The following is a 21,488-nucleotide window of genomic DNA, read 5'->3' on the forward strand; positions in this document are numbered from 1 at the left end:
TTCAGAGCTTTCGGATGAACCTCAATTGATTATTATTTATCAAGGCCAGTCGCGTACTTTGAGTCTTCGTATGTGGTCAAATAATGCCCCCTCCCTCCTAGGCATTCCGCTGAGTTGGATTCACAGACGGAGAGTTCCAATCTGTTTCTTTACCAGACGAAGGCATGGATAACCTTCACGTCGCTCTTTGGTCGGAAAATGGCCGCAGCTACGGCTGAACCAAGATGAAATCAGTGTAAGTTCATCGATACAGAGGGTGGAATAAGGAAGCTGTGGGTGTACCAGGCAAACTAGATCATTCGTGTTTATCCAAGGAGCCTTATTTACACACTTTACAACATCACCAGCACGTGGTAATCTCCTCGTTTGATTCCTAATCTTCCACTCGACATCACCATAATCCACATCAATTAGTAATATCATTATCATTATCATCATCCTAATCATCATTATCATCATCCTAATCATTATCATCATGGTTTCCCACCCAGGGGCTCTAATCACGAGCCCCGAAAGCAACTTGGACTAAAATGAATCATAATAAAGTCGTTTAGCTGCTTCAGCATTGAGCGAGCTGCCGAGGTCGATTGGAGACCGCTCCACTGAGACAAATACTGTTGCCACATTTTTTTGGTGTCGTCCATCATTTCACCACGATGGATCATAATCATTCAAAATTGCATCAAGCTCCACCGGGGGAAAACTTCGCTGCCCCCCAATGGGAGCAGACGAGGTCTAATGTAGCGAGTACTCCATAAGAGAAATTCGAGTCCGTATTTACATCATCGGAAGAATTGGCAGAAAGTAAAGGAGGAAGGTAAAAAACCCAAAGTCCTTTCGATCATTCCCACTGTCGTCTTCGAGACACTACTCGTCTAGCTCGCAACCTTCCCACTGCCGGATCGGATGCTTTGGATAACGCTAACTGACAACCATGTCGACATCGGCATCCAGTTTCATAGACCTCGGAATTAATTTGAGTTTTACCTCCCGTTAAACGCCTCGTACAAGCTGGTAGAAGCATTCGGAACGGGGGATTTAGATTCGAGGTCACAAGGCTACTCTCGCTTCTCACCATCAGAGCACCCGTACTTGTCCCTGACACGATCTTCGTCGTGAATCCTCATTTGGGTTCTCGTGGTGGGCATGATCATCTCGCAATCTCCATCATCACTATCATCATTATATAATAATCCTTGATCACCATCATCATCATCAGTAGAACAACTAACACATGTGAGGGACGACGCATTCGCGCAAAAAAGGGAATATGGCGGGGGAAACACGATATACTTTGAGCAACATAACGTAAAACAACTAATAGAAGTGAAGTTTGGGCGCGACCACCCAATGAATCTTAGAAGCCCCCAGATTTTTCCCCGGAATTCTCATGAGCGGCTTTGACTCAATGCGTTGCGAATTCCGCATCAAGCTCGATCGAATCTTGCGATATTTTCCTCGAAGACGGAGATACTTTTCAGCATTGAAGCCCAGGGATGAGGAAGGCGATGCTTCAATGGAGATCTGGCGATGAATCGCCGACCACCCCACCATCAGCTGGCGGCCGAGAGTCTGTCCGGAATCGTGCGTGACCTCCGCCTATCTGACGGTTTATGCGCCGAACCGATCCTCTCCATTGACGTTCATGCGGCCTCATTTGAATTTCATAGCTTGTTCTTGCTATAAATGGGGTTCTTATTCCTAATTGGGAAAGGATGAGCTTCGGTGTTGAACACCCATTGGTCGAGGGGCAGAAGGTCGTCCTCTGAGAATAACAAATAGAGATACTTGAGCGTCTCCGCGAGGAAGAAACTCTGCTGGACATCGTCCTTGATCGAGTCCTTCTGGTAGACATTTCTGATGCCGCTGAAACCGCCTGGCGTGCGGCAGTATTTCTCGAGCGCGATCACGGCTTCCCAGCCCCAATCACGATATTTGGGATCTTTTGTGATTCGCCACAGATAGAAGTAGGATTCAATGACTTCGGGTCGCAGGATGTAGTACTTTTCGGTCTGTCGAATCGCTTTGGCGTCTCCGGTTTTCGGGCTGAATCTGAACGCTTCGGGACCTAGTCCGGTGTCCGATCTGTTATAGGACTGGTGACATGTACTCGTAAGCTCGGCGCCGATTCTCAAGTACCTGCAAGATCGAGGAGAGAAAAGAGTTAAAAGTAGAACAATGATGGGAATCCACGAAAAACGTTTCGGGCTTTTCTCTGGCTTGAACCCTGTCAAATCGAGGAGTTCATTCTCGTCAGATGAAAAATCGGATGAAAATCTAATAGTGCTCGGTCAGGCATGGTCTTGGGGTCAGAGAAGTCGGCTCCGGCCGAGAGAAGGGGCTCGAGAAGCCTGCCAAGAGATCGGGACATGCGCGATATCGCTGACGACGGCAAGACGTTAACTTACTTCTCGGCTCTGTCTTGGTAGTAAGTCGAAGCCAATCCGAACAGGCCTCCGGCAAAGCACGTCAAGTGGTCCATCTTCATCTCATTTTTGCCATATCGCATTTCCGAGAGGAACAGCATCCCCTCGCGCTCTGACCTCTTCAGAAGATGCTCTTCAGCTGCATCCATGGCGTTCGCGAAGAGTTCTTTCGCTTGAACATCTTCACCGTCGCTTTGTACGTAAGCTTTGAGAAGATACTCATAAAAACTGTCGCCTAGGGCCCCCATTGAGATGAATTCTGCAAAAGCCAAAACGATTGTGTTGGACGAAGATCGAATCGATGTTGGAGGGTTGCGATGCGGCAGACGTGCTCCAAAAAATGTGTTTATGTAATCAATCGGTCGATGAGGCAAAATGAATGACGGAGCAGAGAAATGTAATAAGTAATAAAAAATCGTGATTCAAACGCTCACCTTGACCCCAAGAGCCGGTTTTGGGATGGAGGTAGTTGGGATAAAGCCCACTGGGTCGCTTGACTTCAGCGAGTTTCCGGCGAATTTTCATTACTTTCTCATGGTAGATGGGTTTTTTGGTGATTTCGCTCAAGTAGTCGAACTCGAGATGCATGGTCCCGAACTCGGCCAGGATCGAGCAGCCAGCCGACGACCAGGCGTAATTTTTTACTTTTTGTCTGGAATCCGAGGAGAAGAAATTAATACGGCGAGTAACAGACGAGCACCGCTGGGGACGGGACATGAACTATTCGGGAGGATCACGGCCGCGACCATGTCCGTCACCAGGGAGTCCGAGCAGAGCGGACGACATATAAAGCGGGGCATCATAATTCGTTTCGGACCACCAGAGCGCTCATTATAGGAACTCAGCTCACGTTTTTGGAACTATCAGGGCATACGGGATACCGGTCGGAGTGTCGAACGCCGGCAGCAGTGCCGTCGCTATTTCATCCGCCTTCTTTTTGAACATCTGCAAAAGGGCAATGATCAAGTTTCGTTAGTGTCCGCGGGATTGGCTTCAGCGTTCCAAGTCTGACAGCTCGTGGGAATTCAGACAGCTCCGGGAGAATAGCTCTCAACAAAAATAATAAGCAGACGAAGGCAGTTCCTCGAAGAGAAGCGCGGGGAACGGTACTTACGGGATCGGCGGTGAAGGCGTACAAGGTGAGCAAGCCTCCCACGAATCTGATGTTCGTTTCGAAAACGCTTATCTCAGAATCCTGTGGGGAAATTTCTAGTCAGAAAGGACGCCCTATCAACACAAAACGGGTAAGATTCCCTCATCGAATATCTCGGAGTAGGACTCCCGGGGAGGATCCCGCTCTGGGGAGCGCCAGCGAGGATCATCCCGCCTCGATATTCCCTATTAGGCTCCGGAGCTCAGTATCAACGTCGATTGTTGAATTTAACGATGAAGGCCTCCGCCAGGAATAAGGTCGCGATCCCCTCTGAACGACCCCAGACCTGGCCTTACGGCCTACCAGCCCGACTCTGCGACGGCTCTAGCACACCTCACACGCTTAATCCGTCGGATCCGACGGACTCGCGCTTCTAGAATCCGAATCTCAACCTATCGTTGTCTTACCAAGTCCTTTATTTCGAGATTGTTGGCTATCCATTCACGTCCTCTGGCGAATTCGTCGTGCAGACCCATGATGTACAGCGTGTCCATACCGTCGACGATCGTTGCTCCCTGCTTCGAATCGCCGAAAATGCCGGCGCTGTGTCCTTGTTTGCTGATGGGCTTGAGCTCGTTCTGTCCCCATGCATACTTCACGTAGTTGTTCCAAGCGTGCTGCATCATCTGTGGGGAACAAAGAGGAGAATTAGGAAAGAATTGATCGCTCTCGCAAACGAGATCGAGAGCCGTCATCTCGCCGCATCTAAACGGAACAGCTGAGAAGATTGCCTCTCGGAACGGGGATCTGCAGACGCGACAACTCTCTAGGTTGGAGGCAGTCAGGAAGTGAGCCAATCCCCGGGATCCCTCTGGTTGGTCGGTTCCCGACCGATCCGTTTCGCCCTTCTTCTTCCGGTCCCCGTGGCCACCGTCGAGCCGAGCCCACGGAAGAGGTCATTAAGGGATTACGGGCGTCTAAAGCATCCTCTTTAGGAACAACGAAGATATACGATTAGACCCCGAAACACACACCCCTTTCCCGCCCGTACGTCTCCGTTTCTATTCCCAAGTCTTGCGACGTATCTGAGTGACAATATCGCCCCGGATGGGGATAGTCTGTGTGCTACAGTCCTTGCTTCACTTATTCCTCCTGTTCCACGGAACCTCTTCACTGCCGTCCGCGAACTCGTCGCAAAGCGTGCTCCTTTTTTTCCTCGATCCATCCTTTCAAAGATCTGTCTCTCGTGACTGCATCAGGAAATCTACTCCGTTCTCGTCAACGTCGCGGAAAATACACCGAGAGTAGAGCGGGCGCTCTTGATATGGACTCGTTTGATTCGACTCGTTTTACGACAACACAGTGTTCGAGCGACTCGCCGACTCCGTCCGAAACGAAAAGGAGCCACACGAAAAGCAGCGAGGGAACACAACAAGCAAGCAAAAGAGGCTCTCCTCGGGGAATCGATTCAGAAGGAAACACCCAAAACAAGGCAAAACACTATTCCGACTTTTCGCCTCGAACGAATACACCGATGGCAGCAACTTCAAGAATGGTAGGCGCAATCATTCCGACTCCTGTGGCGAGTCATAAGTCATATCTAGCTTCCACGGACTCATCCAGAGTATGAATATGAGTTCGGATGGACCTGGGCCTGGGTCTGCGAACCCAGGCGGTATTCACGTCGGAAGTTTCTTCTAGCAAACCCAGACGGAGCAGCCGAGATAAAGCCTCCGGACTTCCGCGGAGAAGACGTGCGAGCCCCCGAATGGCTAATCATGGCAGGAATTCTGCTCCTTGCTCGAGTCGCATCCCCTGAAGGCAAGCATTCACGAAATCGGATGCACTGCGGCGTCGCGTCGGGCACACGGGACCTTTTGATGCGCCCACCGCTCTTCCGTGTTGTCGGCTACTCGGGCTCAGAGGTCGATTCGCCGGATCACTCGGTTGCCCCGGTCGTCTCGGTTTTGTTTCTGGGTTCTCCATTTTCCCCAGCTCTTCATAATTCTCATTAAAGGTCTGTTTCTCGTGCTTGCGAAAACCAGCGCAACCTGATAGAAGCCAGATATGTTGCTTTGAAGGAGCTTGCTAGCTCGGCGGCCGAGAGAGATGCGTGGGTCGGGGTCCGAGCAACAAACACGGGAACTCTCCTCTCATTCATCAGTAGCTTTGGGAGCTATTATCATCGATAGCGATTATCTTCGAAGGAGTGGGAGGACGAATTTTCAGAGGAAGCAATTTCGCTGCTATATTGTTAAATGTCGAGGCGGTGATTCGGGGTGCGGCGTGTGAAGTGCGAAACCGAGTGCGGGTTTCCCCAGAAGAACGCTGTCGCAGAGATCTATTAGGAAGTTGCCGAGTCAACAACTTTTCCCAGGACATGAACGGCCGGTGCTTCCCAAGCTGCCCGATCGAATTACTGACTGAGCACGGCACTCTCGCTTAAAGGTCTGATTCGAGCGAGCTATCGTTTAACGGGTGATCCGTGACTGCATGACCGGTAGATACTCCGGGGCTTCTGAAGGTCAGCGCTCGTAGTCTTCCCGGTCCAAGCTTGGATTCAGGGAACGATCGGCTTTCCGCACGCGCCGAGGACCAGATCCTAGATCCCGCCCAACGCAGACGCAGCACCACAACTCTTGCCTCTGGTTAGCCCCGAGGAATCATGGAATCGACGCGAAAAAGTCGGAGTCGTCGAACGATTCAAGGTTTGGGGAGGTTTGCGAATATTTTTGCTCGAATTCAATGAACCTCGGAAGACCGAATTCTCGTCGCCCTCATAAGTCCGCGGGCTGTACATCGACATCCGAGCGGCCAAATGCGCTCGAAATTTCTCTCCGGACGATTGGCTCATACCCTATGATTAGCGGAACGCTTCCGATGCACCGTTTTCCTGTCAATTAAATTATTCCGCACTCGGGTGTCGCAGCGGGACAATCAAGCTACCAACCGCAGAAGTTCTACGTAAGTCATTGTTTCTGGCGTAGGCATGTCAGACCGGCGGGCGGCATGCCTCATCTTTCGGACATCTCTGTGAAGCACAACTCGTGAGTTTTTCGAGACAGACACGCGGCATCGACCGTCCATCTGAACGATTTTTTTTTATCGTCCATCCTTCCCTCGTTCCCTCTCGATACAAATCCGAACGTTCAAGCTCGAACTTCTTGCATACAAATGTCGAAGGCGGCGACTCCGGAGGAGACTCATGTCAGGGGAACGCCAGCGCCGCGCCGCTGAGATAACCCGCGGCGGATTCGGAACGTTAAGGACCACGAGCGGGTGCATTCCAACGACTCCATTGGGAATCCCAGCCACTACATACATTCGACACAATCGATCGCGAGCCTGTTCTCTGCCGTGTTCACCGCTTCCCAAATGAAGTTCATGAACATCATTTAGTGGGAATCGGCGATGCGGAACCCTAAACCGATTCCTGATCACAGCGACCCGTTCTGCTGCTCATGACGGCGGAACGTTGCCGAGGCTTGCCCTGCCTTCAGGGTGTGAATCTCCCGGACGCCAGTGGTTGACCGTTTTCGGAAGAATGAAGATCGTTCGAAGTCCAGATTCTCCGCAACGGCGGCAAAAATTCAGTAATTCTTTCCAGATATATAGCGTTGTCGCGGTCTTTCTGTACGGTATTGATGTGGGTGAGCTCGCCAGAATACCCATCTCGCCATGTGTGTCATTGGTTTGCTTTCCCGCTCTCCGGCTTTTCCCCGCTGACAATTCTTTGATAAGTGCCTCCCTCACGCAAGGCATCGCACGTGACCAGCATTGCCGAACGGCAGCGGGAGGATCCGCAGTGTACGGTATCCGAGATCCGGCGTCGTGGGTTTAAGAATCCATTCCGAATTCTATTCCGAGATAGGATCCGCGTCATTTGCATGAGACAACGGCTCCGTGCGACGCCTCACCCATCTTGCAAGCCACTGGAAACCCTCGAGCTTGCATCGGACGATATGCGGAATCCGTGATCACCGAAAAAACCCAAATTATAAGGAGAGCTACACGAACACAATGCTGGCACTCTCTCGATCGCCCTCGACAATCCAGCGATTGATCTTATGCACATCTCGGAATCACTCCGAATCTCGTCAGCACGATCTAGCGAAGAACCCCGATCAGCGGGAGGAGGATGGAGGTATCAGCGGGAAACTCGCGAAGGGGAATTCAGGGCACGCAACACGCGGACAGTCGGCGCAGTTATCTCCAATGAAATATCAGATTTCAATTGACCTTTACCGATCAATGAGGTTCTGTCACGCAAGACCACCGTGAAAAGGGGGTTCTCCTGAGCGAGGGCAACGCGCGCGGGTTCCGAGGCGCGGTAGCGGACCCATCGACGACAGAGTCTTCTGTGCAGAATCGATCCCATCTAATAATACGGCCGCAATTTCGATGAACTACTCGATGTCGCCCATCCGTCGCTGTTATCAAAGCTGGCTGTCACGCAGAGCTGGCCGTACGCGAACACGGCACGATCTAGTGCCCATCTCGGGCGACCGGTTCGCCACAAATACACCGAGATCGACGGAGATTCCAAGCTTCAGTTCGGGATTACAGCTATTCGCTGCTCCTTCATGGCCGTAAATCCCCTGGGATTGATACGTCGAAGCGTTTTCCTAAGGGTTTCCATGCGGGAAATGCGGGAGCTCCGAAAAACTCAAGAACATGCGAGAAACGCCTGTCAGGCGTCTCGTCGAAGACTCAGCGCTGTGAAAATCGCTCGTCTGCAGCGGTAGAGGAGCGGAGCTGGGGAGCGCAAAATTTTCGAGAAGTGCGCCGAGAAAGTTTCCTCTGCCCCCACCCTTCTGGAGCAGGGGAAGAGCAGGTCCACGCCCCGCAAAAAAGAAATCAACTCCGAGTTCTGCAGAAGCGCTTGCATTTTCCCGTTAACCACGTCGTCGCAGGTTTGCGAGATGACTTGCTCGATCGCCATCATCCGGGAGGGAAAGGGTCGTTGTTGGCCGTTCTCTGCAAAATGGAATCCCCGAGGAAATTAAACCGCTCGGAAGAAGAAAAGCGAACGCTGTGCCTCCGCTTCCGATAGCGGTCCACGAGCGCTACTGCCGACGAACCAATCAGCGGAGACCGTACAGCAACTAACTTCCGAGAGCTCGTCGTCAAACTCGGATTCTACTGCAATTTTTCTCTTCAATATTTTATTTGCTTCCGGTGAGCGTGTTGCGACACTGCCGACGACGTCCCCGTGCATCCGGTGCAGGTCGCACATAGATTCGAGTGGGCTCAAAACTCCTCACGGGTCGTAATACTTCGAGCAAGACGACGGCGGGACTGAAGTCGAGGACGACCATCGGACGTGCCAGCGATATCCGGTGCCGCCGGCCCGATTGATATGTTTGACTTCTCCCGCCGACATCGTGATATTGTTTTACGTTCTATATTTACGATGTCACGGCCTCGGAGTCCGCCCATGCCCCACCGATCTCGGGAAATTCTCAGAAACAAGAGATCGACGAGCTGTCGACGACTAGATCGACGAGCCGTGAGAGCTACGTGGAGTTCTTCTGCCTCTCCTGAAGGTCTCGCGGAGAAAGCACCGAAACTTCTGCTCTTCGATCTTCGTCCGTGGATTTGATCCGGGCCAGGGAGGATCGACTTCCTTCCCGTCAGTGATAAGGAAAGGTCTCTCGGATTTTCTTCCGGATGCGCTTTTGCTCTACTCGACCACCGAATCAGATCGCAAGTCGTCCCCCGGTTCGATATCCATCGAAAAAGGATTCATTTCCCATTTTTCTAATGTCCCGAAGCCCATGGAAAAGTCTCGTCTGATCCCTCTTCCGTGTTTCCGCGTTTCCTCGTGAGCTCCGTTCCTCGCCGTGTCTACGTCCAGAGGCCTCGACTGTTCCGCATCACCTCAGCAACAATGAAATGAGCAGGAGCTCCATTGAAGAAAAAACCATCAAGGGGTCATCGTGGTCTTAATTCTCGTTTCTCCGTCCCTCTGCTATGTCCTGCAACAGCTGCTCGCTTCCGAAATAACGCTCCTCATTGTTGCAGCTCGACAGTCGGGGAGAACAGTCGGCGGAGGCTGCAGGTGGCGCAGCTGCTCCCATTATTACTACGGATTCCAGAGAATCCTCGGAAAAGGGATCTAATCTACCTCTCGTCGGAGGGTCGTCTTACCGGAAACGGCTGGTTTTCCATGCATTAAACAACGATATGGAGCAGAGATTCATCTTTCGTACGAAATCGTGGGGTTTCAATCTCGATGAGCGAGGACACGGGAAGGTCGGGGAAGGATCGAGTTATTCGGGCTCGTCGGCGCTCCTCGCAGAAGATGACGGCGATCAAAGACGACATCTCGAGCGATTCTGACACGTCTCGGTGAAAGCCTTTCATACTTTCTTTGATGGCCCGAGAGTGGTTCGCGGCGCTGTCGAGCCTTTATCGGTCAGGGTGAGTCTCTCCAGAGAATGCAGTCAAACGGAGCGAGCCTTCTCCCGCTCGAGCCTTCTCACGAGTCGGTTCACCCTTGGCTGCAGAGATCTATATTGTGGCCTATTCTCATTAGTTCTCGTTATACGGATGTGCAGTGGGCAGCCATGCAGTGAGCAGAGCAGAAAGAAGAGAACCGAGGCAAGCCAAACACTTTAGACCGTTCAATGAAACGAATGCCACGAGCCACCGAATGCTCACGAGCTGAGTCATGAAAGCACGACGGGTAGGGGAGCACTCTGTTGTTTGATGAACCAAAATTGGGGGGCACAGGATGAGAGATCATTTCATGCCGATTTATGACACCACCATTGGCCGTGCCCCTCAATCTCCATAAGATAGTCCGATTCCGACGTTTGGCCATGTCATGGAAGCCCATCGAGCGATGATATTCGAACGCACGAATTACTCCTTCGACCGGGGGAAATACCATGAGCAGCTGCAGCAGCGAAGACGGCGCGTGTTCCCATCGAGTTTCCGTACGCGTTTCTGTCCTAGAGCTCATCGCTACATTTCCTCACGAAGGTACGCGTACACACGTCCGCGTAAACCAGACGTCGACGTCACCTGGATCGCGCTCCGAGAGCAGTCAGGAGCGAGAGAGCAGAATTCCCAGCCTTTTCTCGCCATTTAAAACGCATTGAATTCAGAAGTGTTCGCTCCGTCCGTTCCCCGTCTTCCTCCCACCGTTCCCGACCAGAACCCATTTTCCATTTCTCCCGCCTTCGCCTCGGAGCGGCTTGCTTCTCGTCGGTGCTCGTGGCCTTTCGTTATTCCTCTTCGGCTTTTCAAACGCGGCCGCACATCGAAAGTTTTCTTTGAACGTTTTTTCAGCTGGTCCCTCGCAAAATAAGCGAGACGATACGAGACGTCTGCTAGCGGAGGTTTAAAACTCGGCCGATGGGTATCGAGCTCGAGGGCTGAAGTCTGCTCACCTCGCTACACGTGGGGAGTCTCGTACTAACACGGCAAAAGTTTCGTAAATATTATTCATGATTTTCGATCAGGAGCAAGGCTGCGCTCTCCCGCGAACCAGTTGGTTGAATGGAGGGAGAAAGACCGAAAAATAAATACGATCGACGAACAGGAATACAGCATTAAAAAACCGTCCTCTCTGCCCTCCGTTCAACAGGCAAACGGGCGTCGGCCATCTCGGTGGGGTAAAAATGAACGGGCAGCCTAGCCGTTGGAGGAACGGGGCGTCGGCGTTGTCCCGAAACACTAAATCCCCGCAATATATATCCTGAAGGATTTCGCTGAAATCTCGCCCGTTAGGTACCTAGCAAGGGATGCTTCCAGCTGTGTCCCCGTGTGGAAATAGAAGAGAAAGAAATGAAGCGAAATTGAAAAGACTTGGAGCAAAGGAAAAGGAAAGAAAGCCCGACCCCCACGAATGGAGAGGGGAAAAGGTAAAACGACGGGCGAATGCAAACGAACACGCAAGGGGGTGGAGCGATTACGCCCGCAGCGCTCCGGAGTGAAGGCAGACGGAAGACGAAGTTCTCCGTCGGACTTCCGAGGAAACTGAGCCACCGACCCGATTACGATCAGGAAAGCAATGAACTAATCGCGGGTCTCCGTCATCTCGCGTCGTCCACTCCCTCAGACACAAAGGAGACATTGGAGGAAATCACAATTTTGAGCTTCTCATGCACTCCTTCGATCTGCCATCTTCGCACTCGTGATGGCCGAATTACAAACGCCGCGCCGTCAGGAAACCGATCCCGCATCTGCGATCGACATCCAGAGACTTCGAGCCTCGGCGGATAGCGGATACTTAGGCATGCGGTTCGAGTGATTAAATATATGAAGTGCCCGGGACCGATCGAAAGCGGGAGGTCTGATCTTGACGGTGCAGGAGAACATCGGCGGGAAAAACGATCGATCCGAGTAATTGAAGAGCCTCGATAACTCGAGATTCTGGGAGCCTCGAACGTCAAAGTGAGACGCGAATACTTTTTAGTGAGCATCTCTCCGACCGGTTCCGACAGAAGCGCTAGCACAGACAAAGTCGATTGCTCGGCATGCGAGTCCTCGCTTTCATTCGCCCTTTAGTCCGATAGTACGTCCTGCAGCGACGCAATAGAGACCGTCGGTAATCAGGACCTAGGAGGTGAGAGGTGTGCGTGTGTCAGAGCTAGACGGGGATAGAGAAACGGTAATTCCCTCACGGAAGCGTCTAATGAGGTCATGAGTATCCAATAATGTCTTCATCGCCTGTTGTCAGATGTCTGCCAAATGTTCCCGCTCACACCGGACTCTCTCGTCTTCTATCCATTCACGTTTTTTTTCCAGTCGCTCCCCTCTACACGCTTCCCAGTTGAGGTCCGAACGTGTCAGGAGATGAGCTCAGGCAGACGTTTTTCGGTACACCACCCCGAGGATCAGACGTTGTTCTCAACATTCGCCTCGTCCAATGATTTGCCGATGCCTGACCCGACTAGGAACCGTCTCGCTGAATAATTCCGCATCAGCAAAAGAATCGCATATGTTCGGCATCGACTGTCGTCGTCATTATGGGCGGCGACGAGGCGAAGGCGACATAGTCGCACAGTTGAGTGCGACAAGATACGTCTGGCGATCACGCCGTGGTGTCCTTTAATAGTCCGTCGATTTCGGAGTTTTATTGGACGGGGCGAATACAGCGCCGAACGCTCGAGGATGTTCAATTCAAGTTCGTATCATCTTTGAGAGATCCTCTCTGCTCAGAGGGAAAATAACGAGGGAAGATCGACGAGCACAGAGGACGGACGGGAAAATCGAGACGCATTCATTGTCCGACTCGGGCTCGGGTATAAATTTGTTCGTAACTACGTTCTTGCTGAATTTATGATTCCTTCCGTTTGCCCGCTCAGACGATGCTGGGTCACTGAGTGCGAATCAAATTGTAAATTATGGATAAGGCGACAGGACACGATGAGAAATTGGAGAATCCATGGGGAGAACGGAGCTTGCGAAACCGAGGGAGGAACTGCGGAGTCGCCAGAGCCACATCGAGACAATCCCAATCCTCGCCACTAATTTTCCGACGAGGAGACTCGGGAATTCGTTGCCAACGCGGTCCCTCCCGAGCTCGTCTAGGCGGTCGAACTTTGGAATTTCCGCTGTCCTGAATCGGTTTCCGGGAACAGTTACGCCCGAGAATGGGATGTTCGATTTTCGAATCGTTCCGTACAAACCGACCCAGAGGAATGGAAGAATCTACCGGACGTCGGAAGTCGGAACAGACAAGCCAATGAACGAAAGCAATACAGGAAATGGTTTGCTTTGATAGATGCGCTCCAGGATGCGGCGGACGTGAAATTTTTCCTTCCCTCCAACAGAAACGGAGGCGTCCGCCAAATAATCTCGAAGCAGACTCACTCAGTCCGCTTGCACTTTCCGCGTGGCTTCCACGGTCGCAGCGCTAGCTGGCCGCAATTCACGTCGCCGAAACTTCCTCGTACTCGCCTCTGGCATATACTCCCGTCGACTCGCGTCTGCGTCTGATGAAGTTGAAGAGTCCCAGCGAAACTTCAGAGCGTACAGAAAAGCAGATCTCGCAAGGAGCAAGAAAGCACAAGACCTGGAGCCTGTCGTCGAGATATCTTGGAAATGTTAGGCGAGGAATCTCCTTGTTCCTCGTGGGTGGAATAAGAAAGAAGCTACTGTGGGTTGATTCTGGGGGTAAGGGGTCGAGGAAGGGGAATAGAGCTCGGACAAGAGGAATGGAGGTTGAGAAAACTCGCGGTAACTGAGCAGAGTCGGGCACGGAATGGAGGCGCGAACAACAACATGGAATTCGCTTCGGTTCTCCGAACTCAGGTCGATATCCATCGAGACGGAGCGTCGGAAGGGACTTCTTCGGTCGGTCAGTATAGGGGATTCGATTCGACATCGGCCGAAATCATGAGGAGCAGGACTGTGGATCGTTCCGGGGAGAGGCCCTCTCCCGGAGCAGTCGCAGGTTGTCCCCATCTGCGTGTAGGACGTTACCGAAAAAGCCTCCCAGCATCGACCCAAAGAGCTGGTCAGGACAAGTCGCTAGATTAGCCATAAACCGAATGGGGCCACAAAATTCGACGCTATTTCCGGCGCTTTTTCCGGTCAGAACTTCTCCCAGAGCACCCGAGTCAGCATCGGCAGCACCGAATCAGACTCGATAAAAACGAACGGGGATGCCGGGGGTCCCTCTCGCTCAAGCACCCGGGCCCTGAGCGTCCCGTCAATTCTCGTACAAGCGCATCGGAAAGTCGAAGACCGCGTTTGGAGAGGGAACCGCAACGGAAATCCCCCGACGACGGGCTGTTTTCGAAAGGACTCCTCAACTATCTGTCGCCGTCATAGTTGGGAAGATACGTGGGTCGGACGTTGGTGGGACATCGACTCTCCTCAAAAGTCGATACGGTCCAGCCCACTGGCCGACGTCTGAGGAGACATATCTCCCGATCTGCGGTGGAGAACATGTCAGACTTTCAGTCGGTTCGTACTCGACCAGCTTAGTCGCTGACGAAGCTGCCGGCAAGAGGAGCCATCGGAGAAAATGAGCCGCGGAAGAGGTCTCAACTTTCCCCGACTAAAGCTGAGCAGGCCGGAGCTCCAATGTTGCCTAGTCCCACGGAGACGGGAACGCGACCGGTTCCCGTCCAACGCGATCAGTGCATAGGAGAGGGAGCCGCTTCGAGAATGATGAAGCATAAAAAGCCGACATGGAGCGAATGAGGCGTGGTACCTACTAGATCTGAATAAAAATGAATGCGAGCAAGAGATAATTGGTGATTCTAATGGGTAACAACAATCAGAACGGGGATGATCACGAGCGAGGCCCGCAATGGGCTATGAGTCGGCAATGAGTCTCCCGAACGGAAGATCTCGCATCGGTCGTACAATCTCGTTTCGCTTCCCGTTTTCGGTAGAGAGCCGAACAATATCGCTCCGGAGGCGGAGTCGAATCCTTTCCACGCATTTCATAACATCAAGGAGCAATCAATTCGAAAGTCGGTCATCAACGAATCTAACCATCGATTCCGCTAGTGCTCTCAATCACGGTTGCCCTTTCGGACGCCGCGCGACTCGTATCTTGAATCTGCCAGTATCGAATATCCAATCAAAGCGCATGGAAGCCATAGATGGCTATTGGAGCAGGAAAACCGGCGGAACGACACATCGCCAGTGCAGATGTTGAATATTTCACCAGGCTCCTTCCCAGCGCTTCGATTGTTTATGCACAAGAAACAAGGTGTAGGCCGTAATTCCAGTGTGAGCTGCCAGCAACTGCCCCTCTATTCGTTCCTAAGGCCACACCCGAGGGAGGAGCCGATGATGAGCATCGAGGAGCCGAGAGTTACGGAAGAGACTCCTCAGACCGGCCGAGCACATCAATTCCCTCCTCGTATTCCATCTGTGTCCTCTTGTGAGTCTCCGGGTGGGTCTCCTCGCGAGTCTCTCTGTAAGTCTTCGTCAGTTCGTTCAGGACCTTTCAGAACTCGACGTTGAGGCTCCTCTCACTGGTCTCGTGCACGACTCTCGGGCGGCGGGAATCGGGCCCCGTTGCGCTCTTGGTTGCTTGTCAAAACGCCGCGAAGCGTTCGGTCTGGCGCTGGACTCCCCCTCTCTCCCCCCACCCTGCCACCGTGAGGCGAGTTGTTAATTTAAAAGTTAATTTCCCCAACGCTCGAAGGGACGTGCGGGTTTCATCAAGTTCCGCCCGTTGCCCACCGGTCGCGTCGTCCGAATTTCTCGCGCGGGATGAATGGGCGAGAAATGGAAGCATCGCATATCCCACCTATTCGAATTAGGCAGAAGAGAGCGTGGCAACGCATATCTGGCAGGAGCCGAGGTCCCCGGCGGCGGCGGCAGGGGAATCTCGCCTTGTGAATAGAAAACACGCGCTCATGAGTTTCCGTTCAACTTCAACGGACGAGCGAGCGGGAAGCCACGGAGGGCGGGAGGGGCGAGAACTTCAAAAGTTGCAGAACATCGGCAGGAAATTTATTGTCTTGGATCAAACAGACTCCGGAATAGCGCCATCATCAATTTCCTTCTTAGGACCACCGTTTCTCCGGGGCCCTGGACTCTGTTTACACAGCAGCGTGGTTCTACGCCTCGGACGCAACATCGGCAAAATTAGATAGCAACACAAAAGTGCCCCCCTCTCGGTGCGCACCCCCACGCCCCCCCCACGTTTGCTGGAGCCGCGATGAGACACCCCTCAGATCCCCGGCCTCGGATTTCGGTACACGCTTCCTCGCTTCCAGTCGAGCTCGATACCGTCCTCGGTTCGGTCGACTTGAAATTCTTATCGATCTCGGTGAAGACGAGCGAATGTCTGGACTTAGTCGGAACTCGAGACGACTGTATATACGTGGTCTGCGGCGTGGTCGCCCGAGATGGAGAACGAGAGAATACCGTACGTTAGGTCAAGAACTTTTCCGCTGCTTGGGAACTCACAACAGATGCTCTGCCTATGATGTAGACCGACATGGACGCGTCCGTCCGGGGCCCGGGCGAGAGCAACACCGCAGCGCAACTCCGAGAACAGAAAGAGGAGACCGACCGAGCACGCGGATGGAGGAGCCTGACGCGGCCAACTCGGGGGTGAAGAAAGGAAGGCTCCCACGTGACGGATGGAGGCGAAGGAGCGAAGCCCGAAACTAAGAGCCTCGATTTTTTTCAGATTTGCAATGCTAAGCCGTGTTGCAGAACTACTCGTTCGGAGGGGTTTCTGCACCGATTTTCTCAGACTATCTGCGAGTTTCGCAGGGTTCAGTCAGCTCAGCTGCTGGGTAGCAGAAGCGGCCAATGGCTCTTCCCCCGACGAAGCCGAATCCTCTTCCCCATCATCATCCTGGCCCGATACATCACTGGCCCATGAATTCTAGGACTTTAGGCGGAGGACGGATAGAATAATTCCAGAATAATTGGTGAAAGCGAAAAACAGAAAGACAAGGATCTTTTTCAGAGAGATCAGTTCTCAGGCCTTCTCCTCGACCAGAATCAGCGCCTCGGTAGCGGGAAGAATCTCGACACTTCTCTCGAGTTGAAGCCGAATTTCTATTCGATGGTCTGCTGTAGTATTCTCCTCAGCTCATAACCGCATGCCCTGATGGCTCCCTGCGCAGCGTCGCCGATCATTAAAATCGTGATGGCGATCCGGGGGCTGCGCGGCTTCCAACCCGCTCGCCGGCTCTCGAGACGCCCGTGCCTGCCCTAGCCCCGAATCGAGAATTCGCCACTTGGGGAGATGGGTCATCGAGAGCCGAGTCGACTGCGCTAGCTCCACGAGTCCCGAAGTCGACGAAGCTCCAGCATCCAACGCTCCGGTTTAGAGCCGCCTTTGTGGGGAGGGACGAGGAGCAGTGGCGAAGAGAATTCTGAAATGCGGGGCTGAAGGGGGACGGAGCAACGGAAGATGCATGTTCCGCACGCGGCTAAAAGACGACCGCCTGGTCCGCAGCCATTGCTGCCTCAATTTGAGCGACTCTTGCAGCATTCACTCTCAAATGAATGGGGAAGTCTCGTGATTGTTGACGAGGGGCACGGATGGAACTCCGCAGCGTCTTCCATAACTCTGGACGTTTCTACGAGGCCTGTGGACTCGGCAACCTCAACGTTCACTGCCCGAGCGAAATTTCATAATTTCATTGAAGTGAAAAAACCTCCGAATTCGCCGAAGGAGCCAGAGGAGCCGCTCATAATTCATCAAAAAACCACGATACGATTTTCGACCCATTTCGGACATCGTTCCGAGACACTGAAGGAGATCGCGGCGGTTTATCCTCCGCGCTTCTCCGGTACATTGATTACGAACGGCGGCGAGGAAGCGTAGACATCACCCTGAATTCTGTTGAAGACGTCGCCTCGAGAGACAGTCACGTCTCCGAGACGTCTGCCGCGAGCAGATAGCACTATCCCGGGAGCTAATCAACTTCGCTCCGAGCTGAGAGGACGGACAGGGGCTGAGAGCGTGAGGGACGCGTGCTTACCGGGGGCGGGCGGGGAAAGAATAAGAAGGTCTTTCTCCCCTCCAGCGCACAGGGAACCCTAATCAGACCGAGTGTGCCGCGGGGCCTATTTGCTCCGCAGCTTGAAGCGTGAATTTGCAGCGGGACGCCGCCGGTCGGGCGACGGAATTGCTGGAGTCACTTCGTCTTGAGAATCTTCACAAACGAACTTCAAGAGCTGGCTCTCAGTAGAAACAGGCAACTCCGGGGCCCCTGATTAGAAACAAGCGACGCGTCGTAGCTAATGTCACGGAAGTTTCCGCTTCCGTGTGAGAAGGTCTCTCATAATTCGGGAATTTCCTCGATGCTCGAGACCACAAATCGATTGAATGGGCGCTGCTGTTCTGATATTTTGGGATTTGGAACTCGTGGAACAGATTTCACTGACGCGAGCGTCGACGTGCTCCGTGTCCGGACCCGACCCCGAGATGTCGTCGTAAGTATCTTGATGGAGAGATACGTAGAGGGTCTTCGGTCAAGTGATACGGAATCCCTACCCCCCCCCCTCGCCCCCGCCCCCACTTCTCGCCCACCCTCAAAGGCGCGCCGAGCGGACTCGAGGGCTCTTGCGGACCACAGGTCTTTGTGGTTGCTCGGAGGCAGCGTCTCGAGAGTAAACAGCGGTCGAGAACACGATGTCGTCGGGTGGAGCTCGAATCCGAAACTTTCAAAATCCCCGAAGACGGAGCTGATTGGAGTCGTGCAAGTCCCGAAAAGTCTTGTCAGATCCGGAGCACGCAAAGATCGACGGGAACGCCGAACTTCCTACGGAGATTATACGGGACCTCAATCACGGAAAGTTCTGCTATTGAGGCATTCAGACTCCAGAGTTCCTTTGTGTTCGCTGGCGACGACAGCAAGGATTGTGAAGCGGAAAACCGCGACGCTATCATCCCCTTGAAAGACGAGCGACGTGCAAGCGCCTGATAATCCGGAACGGATTAGCCATTCATGCCCCGGATCACAAAGCAGGATCATTCGGTCCGGGGGTGTCGGGTTTGTGTGATCGAACGACGGACACCGTTCGCGTCAGGGAACCAGAACCGAACGAGCTCCAACACCCAACCAGCTGAGTCATTCGTGAGACGGACATGGTACATCGAGTGTACGGAAGTACGGAGTGGGGAAGGGCGCAGGTCAGCGGAATTCGGCTAATTAGATAACAAGCGATGTTAATCTCTAAGGTACACAGTGTTGGCCCGTTACTCGTCTGGCTGCTCGACTGTGTACGCGCAGTGCCGGCCATCCCTTCCGCAAAGCCGTTCTGCATTGCGCCGAAAGAACGTCAGCAGTGGGAGCGGCGATCACGAGCTCAATCGGATAAGCCAAACGTACTTCGTCGCCGATGGGAACGCTGTCCGCTATTTCTGAGCTTCGGGTCTCCTGTCGTATGGGGGCATAGGTTCCCCGCCCCGCTTGACTTTCCTCCTCCTATCCGATGAACGGATGTGCATTCATTCTGTGCTCGGTCCATCCGTTTAACTATTCCGCGCTGGTCCCCTCGGAGCTTCCGTCACCGAGCAACTCTACTTGTTGTAGGGAGCGGCAGAAATTGATGAACAAGGGGAATGTCAAGAGAAATCCGTTCTTTATACACTGTAATGGATTCTCTCCCCGTTGCCCTGATTTTCTTCCTCCCGCGCGTGACGCGTTGTTTTTTCTACTCAGCTCTCTCGGCCCTCTTTTATCGTCCTCTTTGCCCTTTCGTGTATCACGCCAGAGCCGGAGTGGGTTTCCTGCAGAAAGATGACAAAGTGCTTCCTGACAGAGTGTTAAGTCGATTTAACGAAAAGTTGTCCGGCCCTCGGACCAGGCGGCCCTCAAATGATGGTGTTTTATTTTTGATAACTCTCCGCAGCCGCCCGCATAGCGAGAGTTGGTGATTTATGGAGTGCGGTGACGTCGTTATTTGTTGCAATAATCTCTACCGTGTGAGCGATGGACGCTTCTGAACAGCTGTCCCGAAGCTCAGTTCAAATGTCGGGCACAGCAGCAGGGATCAAATTTCAGACAGTTTCTTCCAGAGGTGTGGAGTATCTTCTATAAATAAATCAACGGCTCAGGAATTCCGCGTCCTCCGATCTTCCCATGGGAGGCTCCTCAGAAGTGTTCACAGGAAAGCGATTTCTCCCTCTCCACTCATTGATCTCGACGGCTCCCGACTCTCTTCCTAACGCCTCGATAAGAGTAGCAGAACGCTTGTATCGCAATCGACGAGCGGGAAGCTATCGAGTCGAGTATGTCGATTAAAGCGGCTGATCTCCTCAACGTAAATGATTTAGCCATCCATTGAGGGTAGCGCGGTGGATGTCGGGAGCCCGGGAGGGAAAAAGTAACATTTAGCCCAACTGCGCGGTCGATGCCTCGGGCTTGCCTCGGCGGGAAACCCGGCGGCTGATTAATCGAAACAAGAACGAACACTCGGGGGCGAAACATCTTCTTGCCGACTCACGAAGCGTTCGCCAGACCTCGTTAGACTAAGAGCATTCAATAACTCCGTTTCCAGATCCCGAGCGAACAATACGCGGAAGGTGCCGCTGTCACCAGTTTCCAGACGTTTACGGCTGCGAAAGTGACGATCCTGCGGCGGCTTGAATGGCACCGAACGAGAGCTGAGTAAGAGGAGCTCCCGATCCCGATGTCAATCGAGACGATCACATGAGATAGATAAACGAATATCGCGAGGTCGACTCCATGGAAAATGATCCCTCGATAGCACGGCGCGCCGGGCCGTGGTTCCTCCGCGGAAATCCGACGAAAGCCGGGATTAATGGGAACTACCGCTCCATCACAGGCTCCATTGGGCAAACTTCACTCTATCGCCTGCTCTGTTCTTCGAGTTCTTCTCCCTTTTGCTCCCTGCTTTGCTTCCCTTCTCCCTGCTGCTTTTTCCCCGTTATCATTCCCTTGATGTTTTGCCGTCCTAAACACCTCTTCCGGCTGCTCGGTTGCCTCAACTCCAATCTGTTCGGAGTCCTTCCGCATGAGCGGAATGTTTTTGGGCCTGAATGGCAAGTCAGAAAAGCGGATCGACTAATGAATGCACCCAGTCCCACCGAACGCCGCGGCGGTCGGTCGCACGGAGATATGTACGTCACGTTGCATTTCGACCGGGAAAAAAATCGTCCTCGGTGGGACGAAGTATTCCGCATTCGAAATTTCATTCAGCGTCCGGAGCCTATTGTGACTGCGACCGTCGCGTCGTGCGCGCTTGCGTAAGCAAGAAAGCAATAAGGAGCTCTCAATCTTAATCCCCAGAGCGCGCTCCGGGGCGAAATATGTCTCCTCCTTATTCACTCACCAAAGCTGCGACTAGGATATCTCGTCGGTAATTTAGGGACTCGCATCTTGCCAAATCCTCTTAGACTCCCAGTACACGTACCTGTCCCACACCTAGAGCTCTTTTCCCGCAGACGCGCTCGGCTCCGTCCCACCTCAGGTTCTTCGTAACTTTTCCGAGCAACCCTGATCGCGGAGCTCTCACGCGAATCTGGGACCGGTCGGATACAGCTTCGAACTAATTAT

The 21,488-nt window shown here is 53.0% G+C and overlaps 1 protein-coding gene across 1 annotated transcript in view; it reads right to left on the reverse strand.

The window, feature by feature from the left end:
• Positions 1–1,157: 1,157 nt before the first annotated feature.
• The window catches only part of LOC100906901 (alpha-Mannosidase class I a), a 28,053-nt gene continuing 7,722 nt past the window's right edge, over positions 1,158–21,488 (reverse strand). The window contains exons 2-7 of the mRNA XM_003748154.3: positions 3,987–4,205; positions 3,541–3,621; positions 3,277–3,371; positions 2,861–3,078; positions 2,409–2,685; positions 1,158–2,139 (exon numbers count right to left, since the gene is read on the reverse strand). Coding sequence (XP_003748202.3) covers positions 1,665–2,139; positions 2,409–2,685; positions 2,861–3,078; positions 3,277–3,371; positions 3,541–3,621; positions 3,987–4,205 — 1,365 coding nt within the window. The 3' untranslated portion in view covers positions 1,158–1,664. The remainder of the gene's footprint in view (positions 2,140–2,408; positions 2,686–2,860; positions 3,079–3,276; positions 3,372–3,540; positions 3,622–3,986; positions 4,206–21,488) is intronic.

This window comes from Galendromus occidentalis, unplaced genomic scaffold (assembly GCF_000255335.2).
Source record: "Galendromus occidentalis unplaced genomic scaffold, Mocc_1.1 scf7180000077528, whole genome shotgun sequence".
Lineage (NCBI taxonomy): Eukaryota > Metazoa > Arthropoda > Arachnida > Mesostigmata > Phytoseiidae > Galendromus > Galendromus occidentalis.